Consider the following 21,073-nt stretch of genomic DNA (forward strand, 5'->3'; position numbering starts at 1 on the left):
CTGAACAGAAACGCTGGGCAGCTGGAGCGGAGGGAGCACAGTATCGGGGAGACTGACAGCAGGTGCAGGTGGAGAAGCAGGCGGGGTGGGGGGGGGCGTGTGGATCTAGCAGGGCCAAGGAAACCCACCCACTAGGGTGTGACATGACTTGATACTTTCTGAGAAGGGGCTGGTAGGTCTGCTGGATTAGATGCAAGAAGGATGAAGGAGGGGGGTGGGGGGGGCAAGGGACATAGAGGAATTCATGCTGGTTTCTAGGTGTGGGACCAAGCAGCAGGGCTTGGCTGCTTGTGCTGTCTGCTGAGAAGGGGAAGGTTGGGAGAAGGGCAGTTTTCAAAAGATCCCCAGTACTGGAGATACTAAGTATAAAGTTGTTGCTCAAGGGGAGAGGTCAGGGCTGGAAATGTTATGTAAACCTTGGGATCAGATGACCGGACCTAGGAAGTGACTGCACATAGGTAAAGGCTAAACCCGAGGTAGGAGGTTAGGGAGAAGGTACTGGAGCCGTGACAGAGATAAAAACAAACCTTAAGAACAGTATGCTCCCAGGGGGCATTCTGTGTGCAGAAGGCTGCTTCGGAGAGAGATAAGATGAGGCAGAGAGTTTGGCCCCTGGATTAAACAAGATGAAAGTCACTAGCATCCTGACAAGAGAAGTTTGTGTCCACGGGAGTGCGGACAATTAATTTCTGAGGGGCTGTTTCCTCTGTGAAATGTGGGTAACAGAATACATATTTGAGGTCCTGTCTACTACCCCATTGTTATATGACTTTTAAGCTAGAATTTTTTTTAAACCTTCATAAAATGGTTAGAGATAAGAAAAATGATAGAAAAAAGCCATGCCTTTAGGGAGTTTGTCTGTCAAAAAGTTGCGTGGTCATTAATACTCTTCTACATAAAAACACGTAAGGTTATTTATGCAATTTTTTAATAAGCCAAGGAAACTTTAAAATAGAACACTAAGTGGCTGGAATTCTTAGTGGATCCAAATTATATAAGCTGTACCATCAACGCAGTACCAAGAGACCTCCAGCTCATTGTCCTGCAAAGGCATTTCAACATTATTTCTAGACACAAGGCAGTGACCACCTGCCTGGCCATCTGAGTTCTTAGTCACACTTTGCTCTTTCGCCCACTGTCCTGAATTTTAACACAAGGTTACAAAGTCTTGAAAAACAACCCCAATCCTTGTTTGTCCAAGGGGACCGTACCCTATGTATTTCCCTATTGGCGACTGACAGCTCTGTTGAAGTAAGAGAGCTAGAGACTGGCACACTATTTGTGAACATTTTTGGTGGTTGAGATAACCTGGCACCACTGTGGAGACTGGCTCAGGGGTGATCTCACAGGAGGGCTGCCCTCGGGGGACCTGGATGTTCTTGTCCTTGCTACCCTGTCTGATGCCACCCGGTGAGCAGCCCTAACTCACGTCTCAACTCGCCTCAAGAACTCCAGGCAATTTACCAGCAGCCTTTCACCAGATTCACAGGGAGACACATGATTTCCCTCCTCTAGCTGAAAAATGGAAACCCTGAAATAAGGAGAGAGGGAGTAATTCAAGGAGATAGCTAGGTTAAATGAGAGCAGGGAATGGTATCCAGGACTCCTGGCTCTAGGTCTTCTTACTTCCTTCCATGACATTGACTATCAAACGGGAACAAAACCATGGCTTACAAATACAGGCAGAAATACTTCACAAAAGAAGCATGAAGCGAGAGGCAAGGTAAGCAATATTTTTCAGGATCCCAATCCACCCTAAGTCAGCTGTCCTCAAATGTTGCTATATATCACTCACGTGGGGACTTGTTAAAGCCATAGATCCCAGGTTTCACCTGAGCCTTACTGGTCTGTGGTTCCTGGGGCGGAGGGTGGGGAGGTTGGGAGGTGGGGGGTAAGGGCAGGGTGGAGGGGTGGCTCCTTGAGTGATTCCCATGCACACTTAAGCTTCAGTACCACTGTACTAAGCAGTTCTCATAGATGCCTTGGATTTAGTCTTCTGTGTGTATGTGTTGGGGGGCGAGGTGAGGGCAAGGGAGGGATTTAGGTCCCAATGTCAGGCGAAAATAAATTACCCCTGGTAAATCCTCTTAAAACACTCATAAGATACAGCACCAATGTTTTCACGGGGAAAGAAAACACTGTAGTGTAGCATGTAAGTATAATGCTTACGGTAAGACACGAGGAATGCCAATGCAAGCTGTCTCTATACTGTTTTAGCTTACATGAGAAAAGTGTGCCTATAGGTCCAAATTAAATGCTCCATCATATAACTCAGTAGCACAAGAACACCATGAAATACATATTATTATGTCCGTTCTACAGATGAAGAGGTGGGGGGGGGGGTGTCAGTCACTTTAAGAGACTTGCCCAAAAGGATGGGTATGTCAGTATTGGAACCAGAATTCGGACTTCGCTCTATTTGCTCCTGAAACTTGTGATCTCTTCATTAAGCTTTTTGAGATAACTGTAGATTCACATGTTTTGAGAATGCGGTCTTTTCATTTTGATCACACTGCCACAGGCCAGCTGATTTTTAAGCATTCCCCTGAAGGGTAAAATTCAGAAATGCTCCAGAAGGTCTCGGGCCACTGCTATTTTAAACATCTAGTTTAAAAGACAATGTGCTATAAACTGGGTAGGATTTTAAAAAATTAGATTAGAGGCATACCCTATCAGAAGAGTTGGGGACCAAAAATGGCTAATGACACTGTATGCAGTGATGAGGAGGTAGTGTGCTAGGAGTAACATGCAAATCGAACCATTATTGTAGGTTAGTATCTTTTCACAGTGTCTCTCAGAAGGAACACACTTGTCAGAATACAGGACAAAGGCCTTGGGCCTCACCTGGACCTCTGCAGTGCTGTAGACCTGCAGGTGAGAGAGGGACACAGGTGCCTACTGACAAGGGTTACCCCATTGGTGGTCTGTCCTTGCGACAGGTGAGGCATTACTAGGAGGCCCATGCTGTGCTATGCTCTTTGTACACATTATCTCATTTAATCCCTACAATCCCACCTAGGAGGTGCTGCTAGACACAACGGGAGACTGAGTCTTATTTGTTGCTCTGCTGGAAGTCGCTGGTTATTCTCTGTACCAGGACAGACTTATGCACTGTTCTAGGCATCTTACATACATTACCTCTAATCCTCATAAGGACCCCGTGAAATAGGTGCCATAATCACGCCATTTTACACACGTGAAAGCACGAACTAGTGAAGTAACTCCCTCAACTCAAGTGGAGAGTTAGTGGTGAGCCCAGGAAGCGAAGTCAGGAGAGGCTCTGGTCTCAAGTATTAGTCTGCATCACAACCACCTGGAGCGCAAGAAGATAGAGACACGCTGGGCCCTGGCCCGTTTCTGATTCCGGGCCGGCACCTGTGAATTTTCATCTCTGCAAGTTCACAGGTGAGGTCCACGGCTACTAGTCTGGGAAGCACGCTCTGAGAACCTCTGCCCTAGAGCTAGCTGTCTTAATCACTGTGCAACAGATCCTACTGGCTCCCAACGTACATGTGCTTTTAGCAATTCCTCTTGAGAACCATTTGCAAAAATTATTTAAAATAATTCCCAGAATCTCCGCCTTTGGAGATTTTACCATAGTTTTGAGCTTTGAGGACCACAATGTGTCCTTTAAGCAGAGCGTTCAGCCGGGGAGCCTCTTCTATGCTTGGGTCCTTCTCAACGGAATCCGAAGGCAGGGGCTGCGGCCACGTGCGCCGAAACACAGCGGCCCGGGGTTCTGGGAACCCGGCCTCGACGCGGCGCAAGGACTACAAGATGACCTGACCACCGGGGCAGCCCCACCTTCAAATGGCCCAGCACCCCCTGTGGCCTCCGGCTCCTCTAGGTCTATTTACACTCCCCCCGCCCCCGCCCCGGTCCACTGCAGAGCAAGCCCTCTCACACCTCACGTCTGCGATCAGCAGCTGAACCAAATTGAGCAAAGTTCTCCGCAAGGGCAAGGGGACTGGTGGCGAAGAGAGAAAGGTCTTGGCAACAAGGGGAGGCGGCGGGAGACGCGCCCACCCTAGTCTCCGCGGCCCCCAGCAAGCGCCCCGCCGGGTGGGGTAGGGTAGAGTCGGGCTGGGCGGGCCGGGGGCGCCCGCGGGGTGGGCGTGGCGTGGCGTGGGGCGCCTCAAGGCGCCGGCAGCGGCCGCAGCCATCTTGCGCGCCGGGAGCACCTCGCAGGTCCGGCGGGCGGGGCGCTCAGGGGCGCGGCCCCGGGACCCCGCCCCGCGGAGGACTCTCGGGAGCGCGGGCGGCGGGCGCACTGTACCGACTCACCGACAGCCGGGAGCGCAGCGGTCCTTTGCAGGCGCCGCGGGTGAGCCGGACGCGCGGCCGGGGTCGGGGGGCGGAAGGCCCGGGCCGAGGGGCTCGCACCCCGAGGCGGGGGCGGGGGGCGACAGCGGCCGGGATTCGACTACAGGTGTGGCGGAGCTGGCCCGGCGGCCGGGGTGGGGGTGGGGGGGATCTGCGCGTGAGCCCGGAGCCCGTGGTCCCCGGGAAAAGCCGGGCTTGCCCCGCTGTCGCCAGATTCGGGGTCCCTGTCTGGCCCTTGGCACTTGGTTCTCTCTTTTCGGCCCCAACAAGCGGCAAGTGAAGCTGAACCTACCGGTGTGGCCGCCCCTGCTGCTCCACACCTTCCTCTTTCGACTCTGTCCCCTGGGGTGTCCCTCCCGAAGTGCCTGCGGAGCTCGACCCCGTGGGCACGCGTGCTGCCCGCGCCCCTCCCGCCTCTCTCGGCCCTCCGGCCCGTCCAGGGTGGGGACCATTTTTTTATTTTAAAGTTTCTCAAAGGCTTGACGGTTGCGGTTTCAGCCCTGGGGCAAACGGTTGCTTCACAAAGTGAAACTTGGTGTCTGCTGTGCTTCCGCCTGGCTTCCTGGAAGTCCGAGGAGTACCTCCGCGTGCCGTCCCGCCCGCTTCCGCGTCCGCGAGCTGGGCCCCCCGCCGCCCACGGCTCCCGCGCGGGACCCCTCCCCCGCGAGGCCCCGCCTCCTTGCCCCCTCCCTTGCGCGGCCCCGCCTCCTCTCTCACGGGGCCCCGCCCCTATTCGCGGGGCCCGCCCGGCCCGCGGTAATTGTAGGTTGGGCGGTGACTCAACGCCGGCGCCCGCCCGGCCGGTTCTTAAAGCGCGGCGTGCGGGGCGGGCGCCGAGTGTCGGGCGCGGCGACGGCGGGAGGCGGCGGGCAGTTGTGCGCTCTGAAGGGCTTTCCTCTGCTTCCAGGTCCGGAGAGCGGTCTCAGCTGCTGCGGCAGACTCGTGTTTCCAGGGGACTGAGGAAAACCCGTCAGGAACCGAAGATGCCGAAACCAGTAAGTGGGCGGCGTCGGGGCCGATGGGATGCTCCGGGCGCTCCTTTCCCGCCGCGGCACCTGGGCGGCGCGTGGGGCGCTTTTGAGGGGATCCGGGTTTTTTTGTCGACGGAGGGAGGGAAGCGGCCCCGCCCTGGGTCAGGGGTTGGTCCTTCTGTGGCACTCGAGAAGGAGACGACGGCTGCGCTGCTTTTCGCTCTCCGGTCTTCCTGTGTGTGGGCGCCACCGCCCCGCTCCAGTCGTTTCTGGTCTTTTGTAAAAGAAAGTCCCGTCTGCTTGAAAAGTGTCTTCTAATGCAACTTGGAAGTTTCTTAATAACAAAAGTTGTCTAAATGCCCGGAGAGTCAGGTGGCTCCCGACGACGCCGGTCAGCTCTGAGTCCTTTCACGGCTCGGAACCAAACGCGCCCCAGATCTTCCTCGGGTGCTTTATAGGGCCTGCAGCCTAGGAGGCTCCGTCTTTCCGGCGGGCCGCTTCTCTCCAGCCCGTCTCACCCCGGACCTGGCAGGCCGCGCGCTGTTAACCCGGGAATTTGCTGGCGGCAGCAGGATTCCTATCTCTGAAAGAGGTTGAGTCCTGGACCTGAATTGCAGATGAAGGCAGGCGGCCCTGCTCCCGGGTCGTGCGCTACAAGGCCCTCACCTCTCTCCCCCCTGCATCTGCTTCTGTTGCTCTCGGGGTTCGATTGCAGGCCAGGCCTGGGGGGATACCCTTTCATTTAGGTGGTGGGAGCGAGGCGGGTTCTTTGTGACCAGTATTTCTTGGAAAGTTGTGCGTATTCACCTGCTTTGACGCAGGTGAGCTGTGACTAGATGGGGAGAGGATTTCGCATTTTTTAATTGTTCTGAATCATGAGGGAGAAAATACCTGGATTTAGTAAAAATTGCAATGAAAGACATACGGAATTCCCGTTTTTCAAGCAAGTCGGTTCTGTAGTCAGTGCGTTTGTTCCCAGTAAATTGTAGATTCTCTAAAAGGAGTTCTTGATTAATCAAGCCTTTACTGTTCGGTTCAATACCTTTCCGTGTTCATACGCTGTCAGATTCGGAAGCCAATAGAGTTTTTGTCTAAATTACATAATTAAGATGATTGACTCATGATGCAGAAAATTTTTTTCCTACACAAAATTCTTCTTTTTTCAAACTTGTACAAGGCACCCAGGCTTTATGATGCCTGTGATATAAAACTGGTGTAAATGCAGCCACTCACTCAGGGCACCGTCCCATGCAGCCCTTTGCAGAATGGCAGCGAAGACATTACCGTAGGTCTGGTTTTCTTTATTTCACTAAAAGAAAAGAAGCAGAGTTCAGCTTTTAAGATACCACCTTGAGAAAAAAGGCAGTAAACCAGTTTCCTGTCACTGTTTTTCTTTTTCATTTTTCAAAACGAACTGTTATTTTTATTGCAGTAAAATGTACATAATACACAGTTTACTATCTTAACCGTTTTTAAGTGTACTGTTCAGCAACATTAAGTACATTCACCACCACCACCCTGCTCTACAGCTGTTTGATCTTTTGAAACTGAAACTTTCTACCCATTAAACACTAACTCACCAGTCCCTGGCACCCACCTTTAGACTTCCTGTCTCTCTGATTTTGACTACTCGAGGTCCTTCATGTAAGTGGAATCACACAATATGTGTCCTTTTCGAGACTGGCTTATTTCACTTGGTATAATGTCCTCAGGGATCATCTGTGTTGTAGGATGTGTTAGAATTTCCTCCTTTTTAGGGCTCTCTTTATTTCTTATGGCAGGTATATGTATATTTTAGTTGTATGTATGAAGATAGATATATTTGAATAGTTGGGGTTTTAGGCTTCTACCTGATCCCTTGAGTTCGGCAGGCAAAGTATTTTTGATTGATATCTACTGAATCAGAGGACAACTTCCTTATAAAACTTCCTTATAAAACAGTGTGAATATTCGCTGCTTATAAAACAGCGTGAATATTCGCTGCTTTTTCTCTTAATACTGCTTCTCAAATCACCACTTGTTAGATTGAGTATTCATGCACTCAGTAAGCATCTGTCCTGCAAGCTCCATTGCAGGGCGTGGTCCAGTGAGACCAGCTTGTTTGGGGTGGGGGGAGGGGTCTTAGGGTCTGGAACCTGAGCCGGGACACATGCGAATGCTGAAATAGTAGCTGGGAGACTCTGAGTGCCACCAAAGAGGGAGAGAAGCTTAGGTCAAGTGCAACACAATTGGGAAGAAAACCATCTGATGGGGAAATAGGTGAACTTTATTGAGAAGTTAGCCTTCAGCTGAGTCTTGCTGGAGGGCTGTGGGTAGGATTTGATTAGCTTGGGCGCTCCAAGGAAGGTACTATTGTCTGGTTTTACTTTTCCCACAACTGCTTTGGGGCTCTACTCACGTGTGGCTTGTAGACTTCCACGGAGGATGGTTTGAGGTCCAGAAGACGCCACACCCTCTGCTCAGCTAATTTTTTGGCCTTGTGAGTCCTCATCTGGGGGAGAGGCGTGGGGTTTTGTGCAGGGAGCTAGCTCAGGAAGCAGCCCTGTGCCTGTGGTTCAGCCAGGGGTAACCTCCTCTCTTGTGGTCCCCTTCCTCCTCTCTTCTTAACCACCACACTTGCTTTCTTCATCGTGATAGTAAGGAGGCATGGGGTGGTAGAAAGGAAAACCGCAGCAGTCAGGCTTAGGAATGATGCGGGGCCAAGCTCTCTTAAATCTTTTCTGAGCTTAGTGCTGAACTGCCTTAAGCGGTACTGGCAGATGCCATAGCTGTTCATTTCTAAAGTTTTGATACGGAAGTTGTTAATATAAAAGCAGATTTTCCCTTCAGTAGGAAAACTGAAAGCATGTTCAGAATTCTGCCCTGTGCCAAAATTTTAAGATAATTTCTGAGATTACCTTGCCTCTCTGGGGATATATAGCCTTTTCCACTTAATTTTTCTCTTGGGTATATACCCAGTGTGGAATAAGTCCTTGCTTCTTAGCTTCTTGTGCAAGTTCCTTGTCAATAAGATGGGGCTGTTGGCAGTATCTAATTGATAATGTTACATGAGATAATTAATGTCCACTAAATATTTTAACAGGCACAGGGTTTACTGACTATACTGATATATTTTCCAACCCTCTCGGCTTCATTGGAGGGGATACATGGGATATATTTTCTGTGTATCCCTCCTTCTTTACCATGGGCAAATGGTGAGTTAGCTTAGATTTTCCCATGTGGTGGTGAGAAGTGCTGGCTAGAATTAGTCATTTGTCATCATCACACTGTGTCAGGCACAGTGAGTCTTTTTGTACATTTCTCCATTAGCTCAATAGACAGTTATGTGTTACTCTGCTAGATGTTGAGGCCACCAAGATGAGTAGACACAGAGATCCTCGCTCATGGATTTACAGTCTGGTGAGGGGACAGTAATGCTAGAATAACTTGAGTGTATATAATGGCTTGTGGGGGAGTGTTTATCAAGGAGGACAGGAAGGCACCTCCAGGAGGTGATGACTGTTCAGAGCAATGCAAGGAATGAAGGGACCTTAGCTAGGTGAAGGAGGGCGGTAAGGAGCCTACCAGCCACAGGGAACGACTTGTGCAATGGTCCTGAGGTGGAAGTGGGTAGGAGGAGCTCAGGGTTCTCCATGAGGACGAGTATGGCTAGAGAGGAAAATTAGAAGCTAACTGTGCAGAGCCTAGTAAGCCGTAAGAAGGCATTTTCAGGACTTAGCTCAGGCGGAAGCACTGAATGATTTTGATTGGAAGGAAGTGGCCTGATCAGATTTGGCTTTTGAAAGGTCACTGCAGCTGCAACATGAGAATCAGCAGGAGGGTAAAGGTGCAGGCGAAGACTGTTGGAGTAGCCCAAGTGAGAGGTGGTAATAGCATGGACCCAAGGCAGTGTGAGGCAAATGGAGAAGAGTGGATGTGTTTGGGAGCTCTTTGATAGGACTTGATGATGAATTGGGTGTTGGGGGGGTGGGGGGCAGAGGGCAGTGTAAAGCTGATTTCTGGCGCCTGGCTTGCATAACTGCATGGATGGTAGTGCCATTCACTGAGATAAGGAACCTGGAAAAGGACCAAGTGTGAGAGGGAGGGTTGAGAGTTTGGTTTGTACCTGCTGACAAATTTGTGACTATAGTCGATGGAAGGAGTTCTTCTTTCATTATTATAACTACTATCTCCTAAAATATATGTAAATATCAGTATTTTTCTTAAACCACAGTATTTTTTAAATCCACTTGAACTAAAAGTAATCCAGCAGCTTCTTAGGTTTCCTCTGAGTGTGTATGTACACTACACACGCATAAAATTCAAAGTTAGGATTAATTTAGTGCTGTGTTCTCAAACAGTGGCATACGTAATTATCTGGAGACCTAAAGATCCTTGGGTCCTTCGTAGTACTACTAAATCCCCATCTCCAGGGCCAAGTATACTGGGCCCCTGTACTTTCAGTAAGCTCCCCAGATGGTACTGATGTACCCCCAGTCTTTGGGAACTTCTGATTTCATAAGAAAGGAGCAGTTTATGTACTTTTCCTCAGAACCCCAACAGTACAGTGAGACCCTCCCAATGGGGTTGATACTGGTTGTGTGTGAGCAGAGGCCAGAGCCCATGGTGTGTTTAGGGGGCAACAAACCCCAGTGTGATTCCAGAGCATCCATTCAGGCCAGTGTTCTTGCAGGCTTGGGAGGGGATTTACAGCCACCTTCTTAAAGTTCCAGCTTCAGTGCCGTGGGTGCTGGTGTGGGTGCTGCTGCCGTCATTGCTATTTGGAATGTGGCTGGGTGGGGATAAAGAAGATAGCTGAATGGATATCAAACTCCAGAAAGACCAGGAGCTAAGAAATCTAATTGAATCTCTCTGATTTGAGTTCCTCTCTGCAGGAGGCCAGTTGCACAGCTTAATTTGGCAGTGATCAGGGGGCTTTCAAATTTTGGCTGTCTTTGTTTTTAAAGGGAAAAAAGAGGCAGCCATTTTCCATTAAATAGCAGGGAAGAAAGAGATCCCATTCCTCATTCCTCTTTCTCTCCTGGCCTTCCTCACTGGTCTCTCTTGGTAGTTACTGTCCTAAGTAGTAATGTGATTTGTAACAAAAATTTTAATCAATTTATGAATACTTAAAATTTGGAAAAGGAAAACAATATTACTATTCTTACTGCATTATAATTATTTTTCTTTATTTTATTTAAACTTACGGGTATCTTTGACAACTTGAAGATTTTTAGGATGATTCACTATATATGCCTGCTTTCTTACAGTATTCAGACATTTCACCTTTAATCTGGAGAGTAAAACTCGGTCTGCTTTCAAAATCAATGAATGCATTTTGAATACTCCTTTATATTTGATTTGATTTCATTGGTAACTACACGTGGGAGTCCCCAGCTACTCCAGTTAGTGTTTTTCGTTCGTTTTGCTTTTTGTTATTTTGTTTTGTTTCATTTTTTAAAGTAGGCTTCATGCCCAGCGAGGAGCCTAAACTGAGGGTGGGTCTCATGAGCCTGAGATCACAACTTGAGCCGAAACCAGGAGTCACCCAGGCAACCCCCCACCCCCACAGTTTTTAATTTAAGCACTAAATGTGTGGTTGCCACTACTAATTAAATATGGAATATTTATTGAAGAGCCCAGAAGTTTGCATTATTTACCTTCTAAGAGACTTATCATCCATGCCTGTGACATGAATCTTCTTTATGAGACTGACATGAATCTTTTTTAAAGATTTGATTTAGTTGAGAGAACACGGGGTGGGGGGGAGGCGGGGAAGTGAGAGAAGCAGACACCCCCCCCCCCCCACTGAGCAGGGAGTCCTGGGGACCATGACCTGAGCTGAAGGCAGACACTTAACCACTGACCTGCCCAGGTGCCCCAAGAATAAAGCTGTTACTATAGACTTCAGTAAATTTATTTAGTAATCTCTACACCTAACATGGAGCTCGAACTCAGGACCCTGAGATCAGGAGTCACATGCTCCTCTGACTGAGCCAGCCAGGCACCCTAGTTGTGTTGTGCGTATTTTGTTTTTGTTTTAAGGAAAAAAATTATGCTATAATGTGACTTAGAGACTTTTGACTAAAAATACTCAATATTTAGTTAGCGTATATAATTTTCCCAAATAAATGTGTAAAGCCATGTAAAGAATAGTTTCATAATTTAGTATTTAACCTGTATTTTGGCAAGCCATTTAGCTTCTAAGAACCTCAGTTTTGGCATCTGTAAAATGAGAGTAAAGTTTTTAAGTGAAAAGAATTCTGCATAACAGACAAAATGCTTGTGTCTGTGAAATCCAAATTCTCCAGATGCTGTCTGCTTTGTGTATGTCTTGTGTACATTTTTTTCCTAGAAACTTGCTTTACAAACATGTCAGTGTAACAGATAGCTAAAACGAAGGGTTTTAGTTTCCAAGTTGCTATTAACCAGGTAGAGTTTGTCCAGACCTTTCTAAGTAAAACAGCAATGTGAAATATTTTGTTTATTTAGTGAAAGGGAACACACTTCTTTTTCTCATCCTCTCTGCCTTCTAGTTGTCAGAATTCCTCATCCATTGGAATGAATATGGGTTCCTTCCTTATTCATTGAAGCCCTGTTTTATGCCATTACATTCTAGGGGCTGAAACTGTAAAAGTAAGTAAGATACATTGTTGCCATTAAGGAATTCTCAGTCTAATAGGGGAGTCAAGATATGTAAGCAAAGAATTACAATGCAGTATAAAAAGTATGAAAACAGGTACATAGGAAAGCAGATTAAAGTGTGCCCTGGAGAGCTGGGGAAGGCTTCCCAGCCAGTGAGCTGCTTCATAGGTGTTGAGGGGTGCATAGGAGCTCACAAGTGCCCAAGAACAGAAGGGTGTTTAAGGCCACAGCAGTCAGTGGGCGGTTCTGTTTCCCTTTGTGAGTCACAGTCCATTCTTTTAGGCTCTTCTTAATACCTATAGATAAATGGCAGTACTGGTTCAAAGAACAGGGAGACTGCATTGACATAATAATTACATTTTTAATGTAATGTATTTGATAATTTTCATTTTGCTTTTAAGGTTTTTTCTGGCCTTGACCTAACTTACTGATAACAAAAAGGAATAGATACCACCTAAGGATCAGCCTGTGTAATAGCAAGTATAGCAGATTATGCTTACCTTTTGTTAACTTTGAAGACCCTTTGCACATCCTGTTTTATCTGTTTTTGCCTGAAAGTCAAATTTGGACTGTCTCTATCAAAAAATTGTCATCAGATAGTATTGTAAATAATTGTTTTTACTTTAGAATGGTATAGACCAAGGCCAAATCTAGCTCTGATGAGTTTTTGTAGGGTCTCCCAGCTAGGAATGATTTTTACATTCCTAAAGGGTTGTTTAAAACAAAAGAACAATAATATGCAACGGACAGCACAGTGGCCCCCAATGCCTAAAATATTTATCTGGCCCTTCACAGAAAAATTTTGGCAACACCTATTAGAATAAAAATAATTATTGTTAAATATGTTATCCATATTATATATATGGGTATATATTATATCCATAATAATATTATGATGATAATATATATACCTGGACAGGTATTGGGAAGGCTGTCATCACCTAGGAGCAGGCATGGTTGGTGTTGAGGTGATATTTTAAGCAAGGTTGGTGCTTGAGCAGGTCTTAATTTATAGAGAAAATGGTAGTATCTTGTGTCACACTTGCTAAGCCATTGTATAATGACAGATTTCTGGCACCTGGTAAAACAGCAATTTGTATCTGATATTTGAGTTGAAAGGCAAAGGTTATATAAATGAATTGTTTATCACTGACAATTTGAAATTAACTTTTGACCTATAGTCTGTGTATGAATTTCTGACTGCAGATGGTTTTATAGTTCGATACCTAATTTAGACCACTCCATCTGAAATAGAACCCCTTTCACTGTCCACCCTTTATTTACCCTGCTTTGTTTTACTGAGTAGAACCTAGTTCTACCTGTTAACAATGTTACTTAGGTTTGTTCTTGTGGGTTTTTTTTTTTTTTAAGATTTCATTTATTTATTTGATAGAGAGAGAGGTCACAAGTAGGCAGAGAGGCAGGCAGAGAAAGAGGGGGAAGCAGGCTCCCCGCCAAGCAAAGAGCCTGATGGCGGGGCTTGATCCCAGGACCCTGAGATCATGACCCAAGCTGAAGGCAGAGGCTTAACCCACTGAGCCACCCAGGCGCCCTGTGGGGTTTTTTGTTTGTTTTTATTTCTTGCATCTTTCCTGGCCACAAAGTGAGATGCAGAGTCGTTGGAAAAAAAAAAAAAAGCACCATTACTGGCTTCAAGAACAAACTTTTGGTTCTTGCTTTATTGGCTTTATTAAATTACTGCTTTATTGATATGTAAGCATGCCTGCCTCATAGAGGGTATTCTGGGGCAAGCTTCTCAACCTCCCTGTGCCTGCCCCTCACCTGTGAAACTCTGTCCAGGGCATCGGCCACAAAGGTTCTGCTGAGGCCAGGCAGGACAGCCCAGCGCCGGAAGCTCCTGGCCCTGTGCCTAGCACGAGCACTGACTCTCCTCTGTCACCACAGAGGACAGAGTACATGTAGAGGCAGTCTGCTTATCACTACTAAATTCTAATGTGATTAAAAGCTTTTGTCTTGGGGCGCCTGGGTGGCTCCGTGGGTTAAAGCCTCTGCCTTCTGCTCAGGTCACAATCTCAGGGTCCTGGGATCGAGCCCCACATTGGGCTCTCTGCTCAGCAGGGAGCCTGCTTCCTCCTCTCTCTCTGCCTCCCTCTCTGCCTGCTTGTGATCTCTGTCTGTCAAATAAATAAATAAAATCTTTAAAGAAAAAAAAAAAGCTTTTGTCTCATAATGGGCTTTTTCTTTTTCTGACTTACCTAAAAATACAATAGAATTTACCTTGCTTTTTTGTCCTTTTGCTACCACATGGAACATCACTCCCATCCTTCTCTAACATTCATTTGTTCATTAGTACATACTGTGTACCAGCGTCTTAGCCCCTGGAGGTACACTGGTAAACAGATCCCTAGTAAAGCCTGGGAGTGACAGCACTGCTGTTGCTTTTCATCCAGGCTTTGCCAAGAGATGGAGGAACTTTTCATTCTCTCACTCTTTGTTGTGTGAAGAGTTAAAACCACTGGGCAGTGTGGTTTGCTTTGTTGTTCTTTGGTAAATCACTTGTACTGGACAGTGAGCCAAGATATTTCTCTAAGAAATATCTTTTTAAATACTTGCCATAAGTCCTCATTTGCCATACCCACATAGATTCTCCCATCATTCTCAGGCATTGAGGTTCAGGGAAATTAATTTTTTTGAATAATATTTTGGCTATTGCACCATTACTACCTGTATAGATTTCTTATACATCTTAGAAGGAGATCTGGCCATCTTCATTATGTTTGTTTGCTTGTTTTTTGTTTTTTGTTGTTGTTGTTTTAAAGATTTATTTATTTGACAGAGAGATCACAAGTAGGCAGAGAGGCAGGCAGAGGGAGAGGAGGAAGCAGGCTCCCTGCTGAGCAGAGATGCAGGGCTGGGTCCCAGGACCCTGAGACCATGACCTCAGGTGAAGGCAGTGGCTTAACCCACTGAGCCACCCAGGTGCCCCTCATTATGTTCTTAAAGAGAAAATTGAACCACAGATCACTTGGTAAAAGCTTAGAATGTAAATACTATATTGGAACCACCTCTTACTTATGAAAATGCATTATGTATACTAGTATAGTATTTTTGTCGAGGTGTTTCATTGCCTTGGTTAAGTAATTACAGATTCTGCTTCTTGTTGTTCAGGTACTTGCTTACTTACCTAATACATTGCTATTTGGGTGAGACTCTTAAGTGGGACTTAGATGGGGAGATAGGGTGGGGAAAACTTGATGTTTGTTAAGAAACTGGCCAAACAGGGCAGTTAGGAAATAACAGTGGGATGACAAGGCTACAGAGGGCATGACACAATTTGAACGATTCAACTGTAAAAAGATTTTTTTTGAATGGTGGGGGATAACTGAATATCAATTGGATTTTAAATATTAAAATGATAGTGGTATGGTGGGTGTGTAACATACACATGTACTCAGAGTTCTTTAGGGCTACGTATTGAAGTTTTTGCAGTCGAAATCCTGTGGCAGCCTAAAATACGCCACCAAAAAATATACAAATTTATATAAGTATAAATTTATTTATTTAAATATATTTAGTTTTATACGTGTTTATATGTGTATGTTTTTTAAACTGGTGGTAAAAATAGATGAATCAAGAATGTTAGGTATCCAGCTGAGTGAAAGCAGGGGTGGGCTTGTTCTCTCTACTTTTGTGAATGTTCCAAATTTTACAAAGTAAAGTTTGTTTTTTAAAAGCACATTATAGGGGTGAAAGGGAAAGATGCTCTCATTTTCCCAAATGGCCAAACCCTTGAGTGTGGCGGGAGGGCAAGTGGGAAGGGACATCTCTGCCCTGGGATCTGGATTGGGGGAGGAGGGGGAGGTAGAGGCCTGAGAATCCTCCCAGGGTCCTGCTGATTGCTCTCCACGGGTCCCCGAGTAGACATCTCTTGGGAGAGCTTTAGTGTTCCGTTCAGATGTGTGCCTGATTTAACCCCAGATTGGACCTTCTCGCCTCCTGCATTCATATTTTATTCAAGGGGACCTCCAGTAAAAATTGCAGTTGATTGGAAAACACACAGAACTGTTTGTTCCCAGCTAGTTGCACTGTTACTCTGTATTCCCACGATCTTGGCGGGGGATGGGGGGGTTATTCAGTGCCCCCATGCCCCGACTGGAAATAGGTCATTGCCTCAATGGCAGCTTTTGCGGAGCTGAAAATTGGAAGTGTTTCGGAGGCTGGCTTGCCTTCTGCGCTGGGGCTAGGTCCGAGGGTGGGTGGGAGGGAGGGGTGCGGACATAAGTGCTGCAAACCTGAGCTGCCTGAGCCGGGTGGGGGGCTGTGGAGGGTGCCCCCCGCCCTCACGCCTACTAATTACATGCCTGGATCTGACATCCTGGATTTCAACCAAGTATAAATTGAGAGTTTGTTTTTGTTGTGTTTTGTTTTTGACTTAGTATAATTTCAGAAACCCTGGGCGGTTTAAAATAACTTTTGTTGAAGTTTGCTTCTGTAAGCGAATTTTGTAAGCTTGCTGATTTAGTTTGGATTTTTTTTTTTTTTTTAAACTTCTGGGGTCTTGCTCTCTATTTTCCAAGATGTGAAAAGCCAGTGTTACAGGAGAAATTATGTAACACAATATGCATGTGATTTTTTGTTTTTTTAAGGTTTTTTTTTTTTTTAAGATTTTATTTATTTATTTATTTATTTGACAGAGATCACAAGTAGGCAGAGAGGCAGGCAGAGAGAGAGAGAGAGAGAGAGGGAAGCAGGCTCCCTGCTGAGCAGAGAGCCCGATGAGGGACTCGATCCCAGGACCCTGAGATCATGACCTGAGCCGAAGGCAGCGGCTTAACCCACTGAGCTACCCAGGCGCCCCCTTTTTAAGGTTTTTTATTTTTAAATCTCTACACCCAAGGTGGGGCTCAAACTCAACAACCCCGAGGTCAACTTGCACACTCTAGGAACTGAGCCAGCCAGGTACCCCTACTGCACATGTGATCTTAACCAGGGACAAAGATTTGTCAAAGAAATGGCATAAGATTTAAGATATGATTTATCTTAATGAATGGACATTTCCGGGCGCCTGGGTGGCTCAGTGGATTAAAGCCTCTGCTTTCGGCTCAGGTCATGGTCTCAGGGTCCTGGGATCGAGCCCCGCGTCGGGCTCTCTGCTCGGCGGAGAGCCTGCTTCCTCCTCTCTCTCTGCCTGCCTCTCTGCCTGCTTGTGATCTCTCTCTGTCAAATAAATAAATAAAATCTTTAAAAAAAAAAAAAAAATGAATGGACATTTCCATTCTTTGATAGTCTTTCCCCTCCCACCAGGTTAGAAAGGAAAAACCCTTCAGGGACTTCTAACTTTACAAAGAAAACAGTACATTCCGGGTGGGTAGTGAAGTCTAATCCACAGGCCTTTAATTTCCTGTATTCTTTGAGCCTAGAAGTAGAAAATCATTGGAGCAGGTGATAGCCATCTTGGCCCTGTTCCTTTTGTCTTTTACGGAATGCTAAGTTTGTGGATATAACTAACCTCCCTTTTCAGTGAACTAAATTGGTGCTGAAGTATGTATGACACATTTAGCAAAACTGAAATCACATGTTACAGAATCAAGACTTCACAAGCCTAGTAAGCTAAAGAGAAAGTGACCTTGGGGTGGGGAGAAAAGAAGGGTATAGACAGCATCCATGTTTCTGGAAAGAAGTCATTTCTTTGTGGAATGTGACATTCTTTGATTGGTTCTTTCCCTCTCCTAAGTCAGGTGTCAAAGCGTCATAGCTAGTTTCATGCCCATATTAAATCTACACATAGAGCGTATGTCATTACTAGTATAAAGTTGGTGCCTACCTAACAGACTCTTACCAAAAAAGTTTTTAAAATGCACAGCTAGTGGGTATGAGGTATGATTTAAATGCCCTCGGCTGATCCCCGGTATGCCTCTGTAGCATAGATAGATAGAACTTGGGTGAGAGTGATGACCCTTTCATTTGTCAGATGTCTGGAAGGCTATTTCTTTCTGCCTCAGTTCCCTCTTTTCCGGAAGCCGTGCCTGAGCCTGTGAACAGTGGAGAGGGCTCAGCACAAAATGTTCCCAGCCCAGTTTTCAAGTAGGGGAAACTGACCTTTTTTTTAATGCGGCTGCTCAGAAAATGTTCTTTCTAGCTCTGAGGTTGTGATTTGCTCTGGTTATAATGACTACAAACAGGACTGGTTTGTCTGCTTTTTGTCCACTGTCCTGCCTGGCAGGAAGTGGGTCTGGGGGTAGGAAGTGACTTACTTTCAGAGGCAGAAGGAGCCATTTAGAAAGACTGGGGGTTTCATTACATGCTCCTGAAATTATAGGATGGATATTAGTTGATCTGGGCTCTTTGTATATCTATACTTTTACATAATTTTCACCCGGGAATTTGGAACCAACTTTTCAGTTCAGAATTTAAAACCATTGACTTACATTGAAAGACACAACTTTAAGAATTTAAGAGCCATATAAATACAAATAAATATTTTTAGTAGCTGATTATCAGAAGTTGAGGTGGTTGCATATACCTTTCTAGGCCGGTTTCCTCAGCCTTTAAAAGAAAGTGGTTAGGGACACCTTGGTGGCTCAGTTGGTCTGCCCCTGGCTTGTCTGCCCCTGGCTTGTCTGCCCCTGGCTTGTCTGCCCCTCGCTCTGGGCATGATCCCAGGGCCTTGGGATCTAGCCCCACATGGCAGCTCCCTGCTCAGTGGGGAGCTTGCTTTCCCTTCTCCCCTTCACCACCCCATCCCCCGCCCTGTGCAGTCCCTCTTTCTCTCTCTGTTAAATAAACTAAAAATCTTCCAAAAAAAAAATGGAAGTAGTTAATGAGGATAACTTTTCCCCTCTCACTAAGCAGTATCCACTTAGAATCAGCCTACAAAATAGGTGGACCTTGTCACGACTTCAGTTGTCAACTTAACAGCCTGTACATTTATATTACATAAAAATGATATAAAATATAACACATAGATACCTGGAACTTGTTTGGAAATCCCAAGACCCAGCTTTTATGTCAATGCCCTGCCCTATTTATTTATTTATTTATTTATTTATGAGAGCATGGCGTGTACACATGCACCCGCGGGCCCATGAGCAGGGGGGAGGGGCAGAGGGAGAGGGAGAAGCAGACTCCCCACTGATCAGGGAGCCTGACCTGAGCCAAAGGCAGCTGCTTAACTGACTGAGCTACCAGGCACCCAGTACTCTGCCCTATTATTGTCCACTGCACATTGAGAATTTAACTTTAGGAGAGTTAAGAGAGGGAGGGGTATGTAGTGCTGACTTTTATGATTAAGTTACCTTCAAAATTCCTTAAAGTGATACTGAATTCTTTGTTAAAATGAGGTGGGTGCCCACCCCATGGTGTCACATCGCTCTTGGAGTAGGAGGTAGGGGACTGGCATACCCACTCCCATATTTCCATATTAAAATTTAAACTCAAGTTTCGTAAAACTAAAGACTGTGCTTAACCAGCACTGAGAAGCTCGACTGATAGCTACTTGGTTTAGAATAGAGTTGAGGTGGCTCATTTGTCATTGAACTCTGGTTATGACCTTACTTTTTCACGTGGGCAAACACTGACCAGTGACTGCTTTTTTATACCCCTAGAAGGAATAGGAGGGGAGGGCACTGGATTGCTTTAATTCAGAAGGATAATGACCCAGCCAAAGCCACTAGATTGTGGCAGGTTCATTTGGTGTCTTAATAGATATTCCCTATAGGACATTCTCAGTGTTCCATTAACTGTTAGCATCAGCCCACAGGTAGCCAAGTTTGAATTGTGCTGCTGGCAAAGTGACCACCATCACCAGGAATGGAGTATCTGGAGCTGTGTGACGGGCACCAGGAGACAGAGAACAGCCACCAGCAGCATCACCCAGTTCTCTGTGACTTTCAGTACTTCATACTCCCAGGAATAGTGGGACCACCCATCCATGATTCCTGAGAAGGGTATAGGAATTACTGAGAACTGTGGGTCAGCACTTTGAACTCTGTAGAAGTGCTATATAGTGGTTATCAGCTGTCACAAGTGGACTCTTGTCAGCCCTAACATTTGATGATTTTATTATTCCTATTACTAGGTAATAAAGAGATAGTAGATTGTCCTAGTTTTGTGTAACTGTTTGAAAACTTTATCAGAATATGAGCTTAATATCTATCCTACCCATCTGTCTCCAGTGGTTTGTGGTGCTACAGACAAAATGGTAATACACAGTATTTTTACTGAACTGCCTGACCATTTTTGTTCTAATTAATTCCAGACTTTTACATTTGCAAAGCTAGGTGACCAGTTTCCTTTGGCTCTGAAAATTTTCCTGCGCCCAACAGTCAAGACCGTTTGTTCACCACTACTCCCAGTTTCTTTCATCTTGAAAGAGAAGAGCGTAGAAAGTGATGTGATTGGCTGTAGTTTAAATGTAAGATACAGAGGAGCTTGAAAGAAAAGAAGAGCAATGTTGTAAGTCATTATCCATAAATTTACAGGTTTGCCATTAGCAGTATCTTGTTCGTGAGAGTATTTATACTGTTATTTCCATGTTCTCTAAAGGTCAGTAAGCCTCAAGAAGTCTGGTGTTTCGAGCCAACACTTAAACATGTATTTCTGGAATTTTAAACTTTGAGCCCAGCCTGCTCTGGGCATGTGGTGACACATGGCTCCTGCTGGTGGTGGGAACGTTTAAGTAGGGAGCCCTGCCTCCCCTGCTCTGGCTGGGGAACCATGCGTGGTTTAGTGTTTGTGCCAGTGCAGTATCAGTCAGATCACTGTGGCCTTTACTCCATTTAATGCAAAATCGTATTTTAAGGACCTCGTTTCTATTGTATTTGTCTTCTCTCTGTGCAGTAATGTTTTGCTATTTTGGTAAATACCTCCCCATAGCAACATGTCAGTTTTCCTTTTGGCCTCTTTATTCTTAAAAGAATGGCGTACAACAACAGGGTGGCTTCTGGACTGTCTTCCTTGAATAAAAGTTGGGATCTTCTAAATTATATGCTTATTAGAAACTATAACAGTGTAAAATAATGGTCAATGGATTTTCGGTGGCAACTACTCCTGTATAATTTTGTTGTTTATATAAACATTGTTACTGGGAGCAGCAATGCCCTTTTAACTAAGACAAACATTTTACTTCATTGGTATAAACAAAGTTTCTTTTAAATAGTAGCCTTTACTTTGACCCCCTAAAAAGAGCCTGTGAT

General features: G+C 45.8%; 1 protein-coding gene across 1 annotated transcript in view; it reads left to right on the forward strand.

Moving 5' to 3' along the window:
• The first annotated feature begins 4,243 nt into the window (after window positions 1-4,243).
• LOC111158717 (ezrin) overlaps window positions 4,244-21,073 on the forward strand; it is a 51,080-nt gene continuing 34,250 nt past the window's right edge. Inside the window, exons 1-2 of the mRNA XM_022520942.1 lie at window positions 4,244-4,324; window positions 5,231-5,318. Of these exons, the coding sequence (XP_022376650.1) occupies window positions 5,307-5,318 (12 nt within the window). The 5' untranslated portion in view covers window positions 4,244-4,324; window positions 5,231-5,306. The remainder of the gene's footprint in view (window positions 4,325-5,230; window positions 5,319-21,073) is intronic.

Source organism: Enhydra lutris, unplaced genomic scaffold, assembly GCF_002288905.1.
Source record: "Enhydra lutris kenyoni isolate GAN:26980312 unplaced genomic scaffold, ASM228890v2 scaffoldscaffold62, whole genome shotgun sequence".
In the NCBI taxonomy this organism is placed as follows: Eukaryota; Metazoa; Chordata; class Mammalia; order Carnivora; family Mustelidae; genus Enhydra; species Enhydra lutris.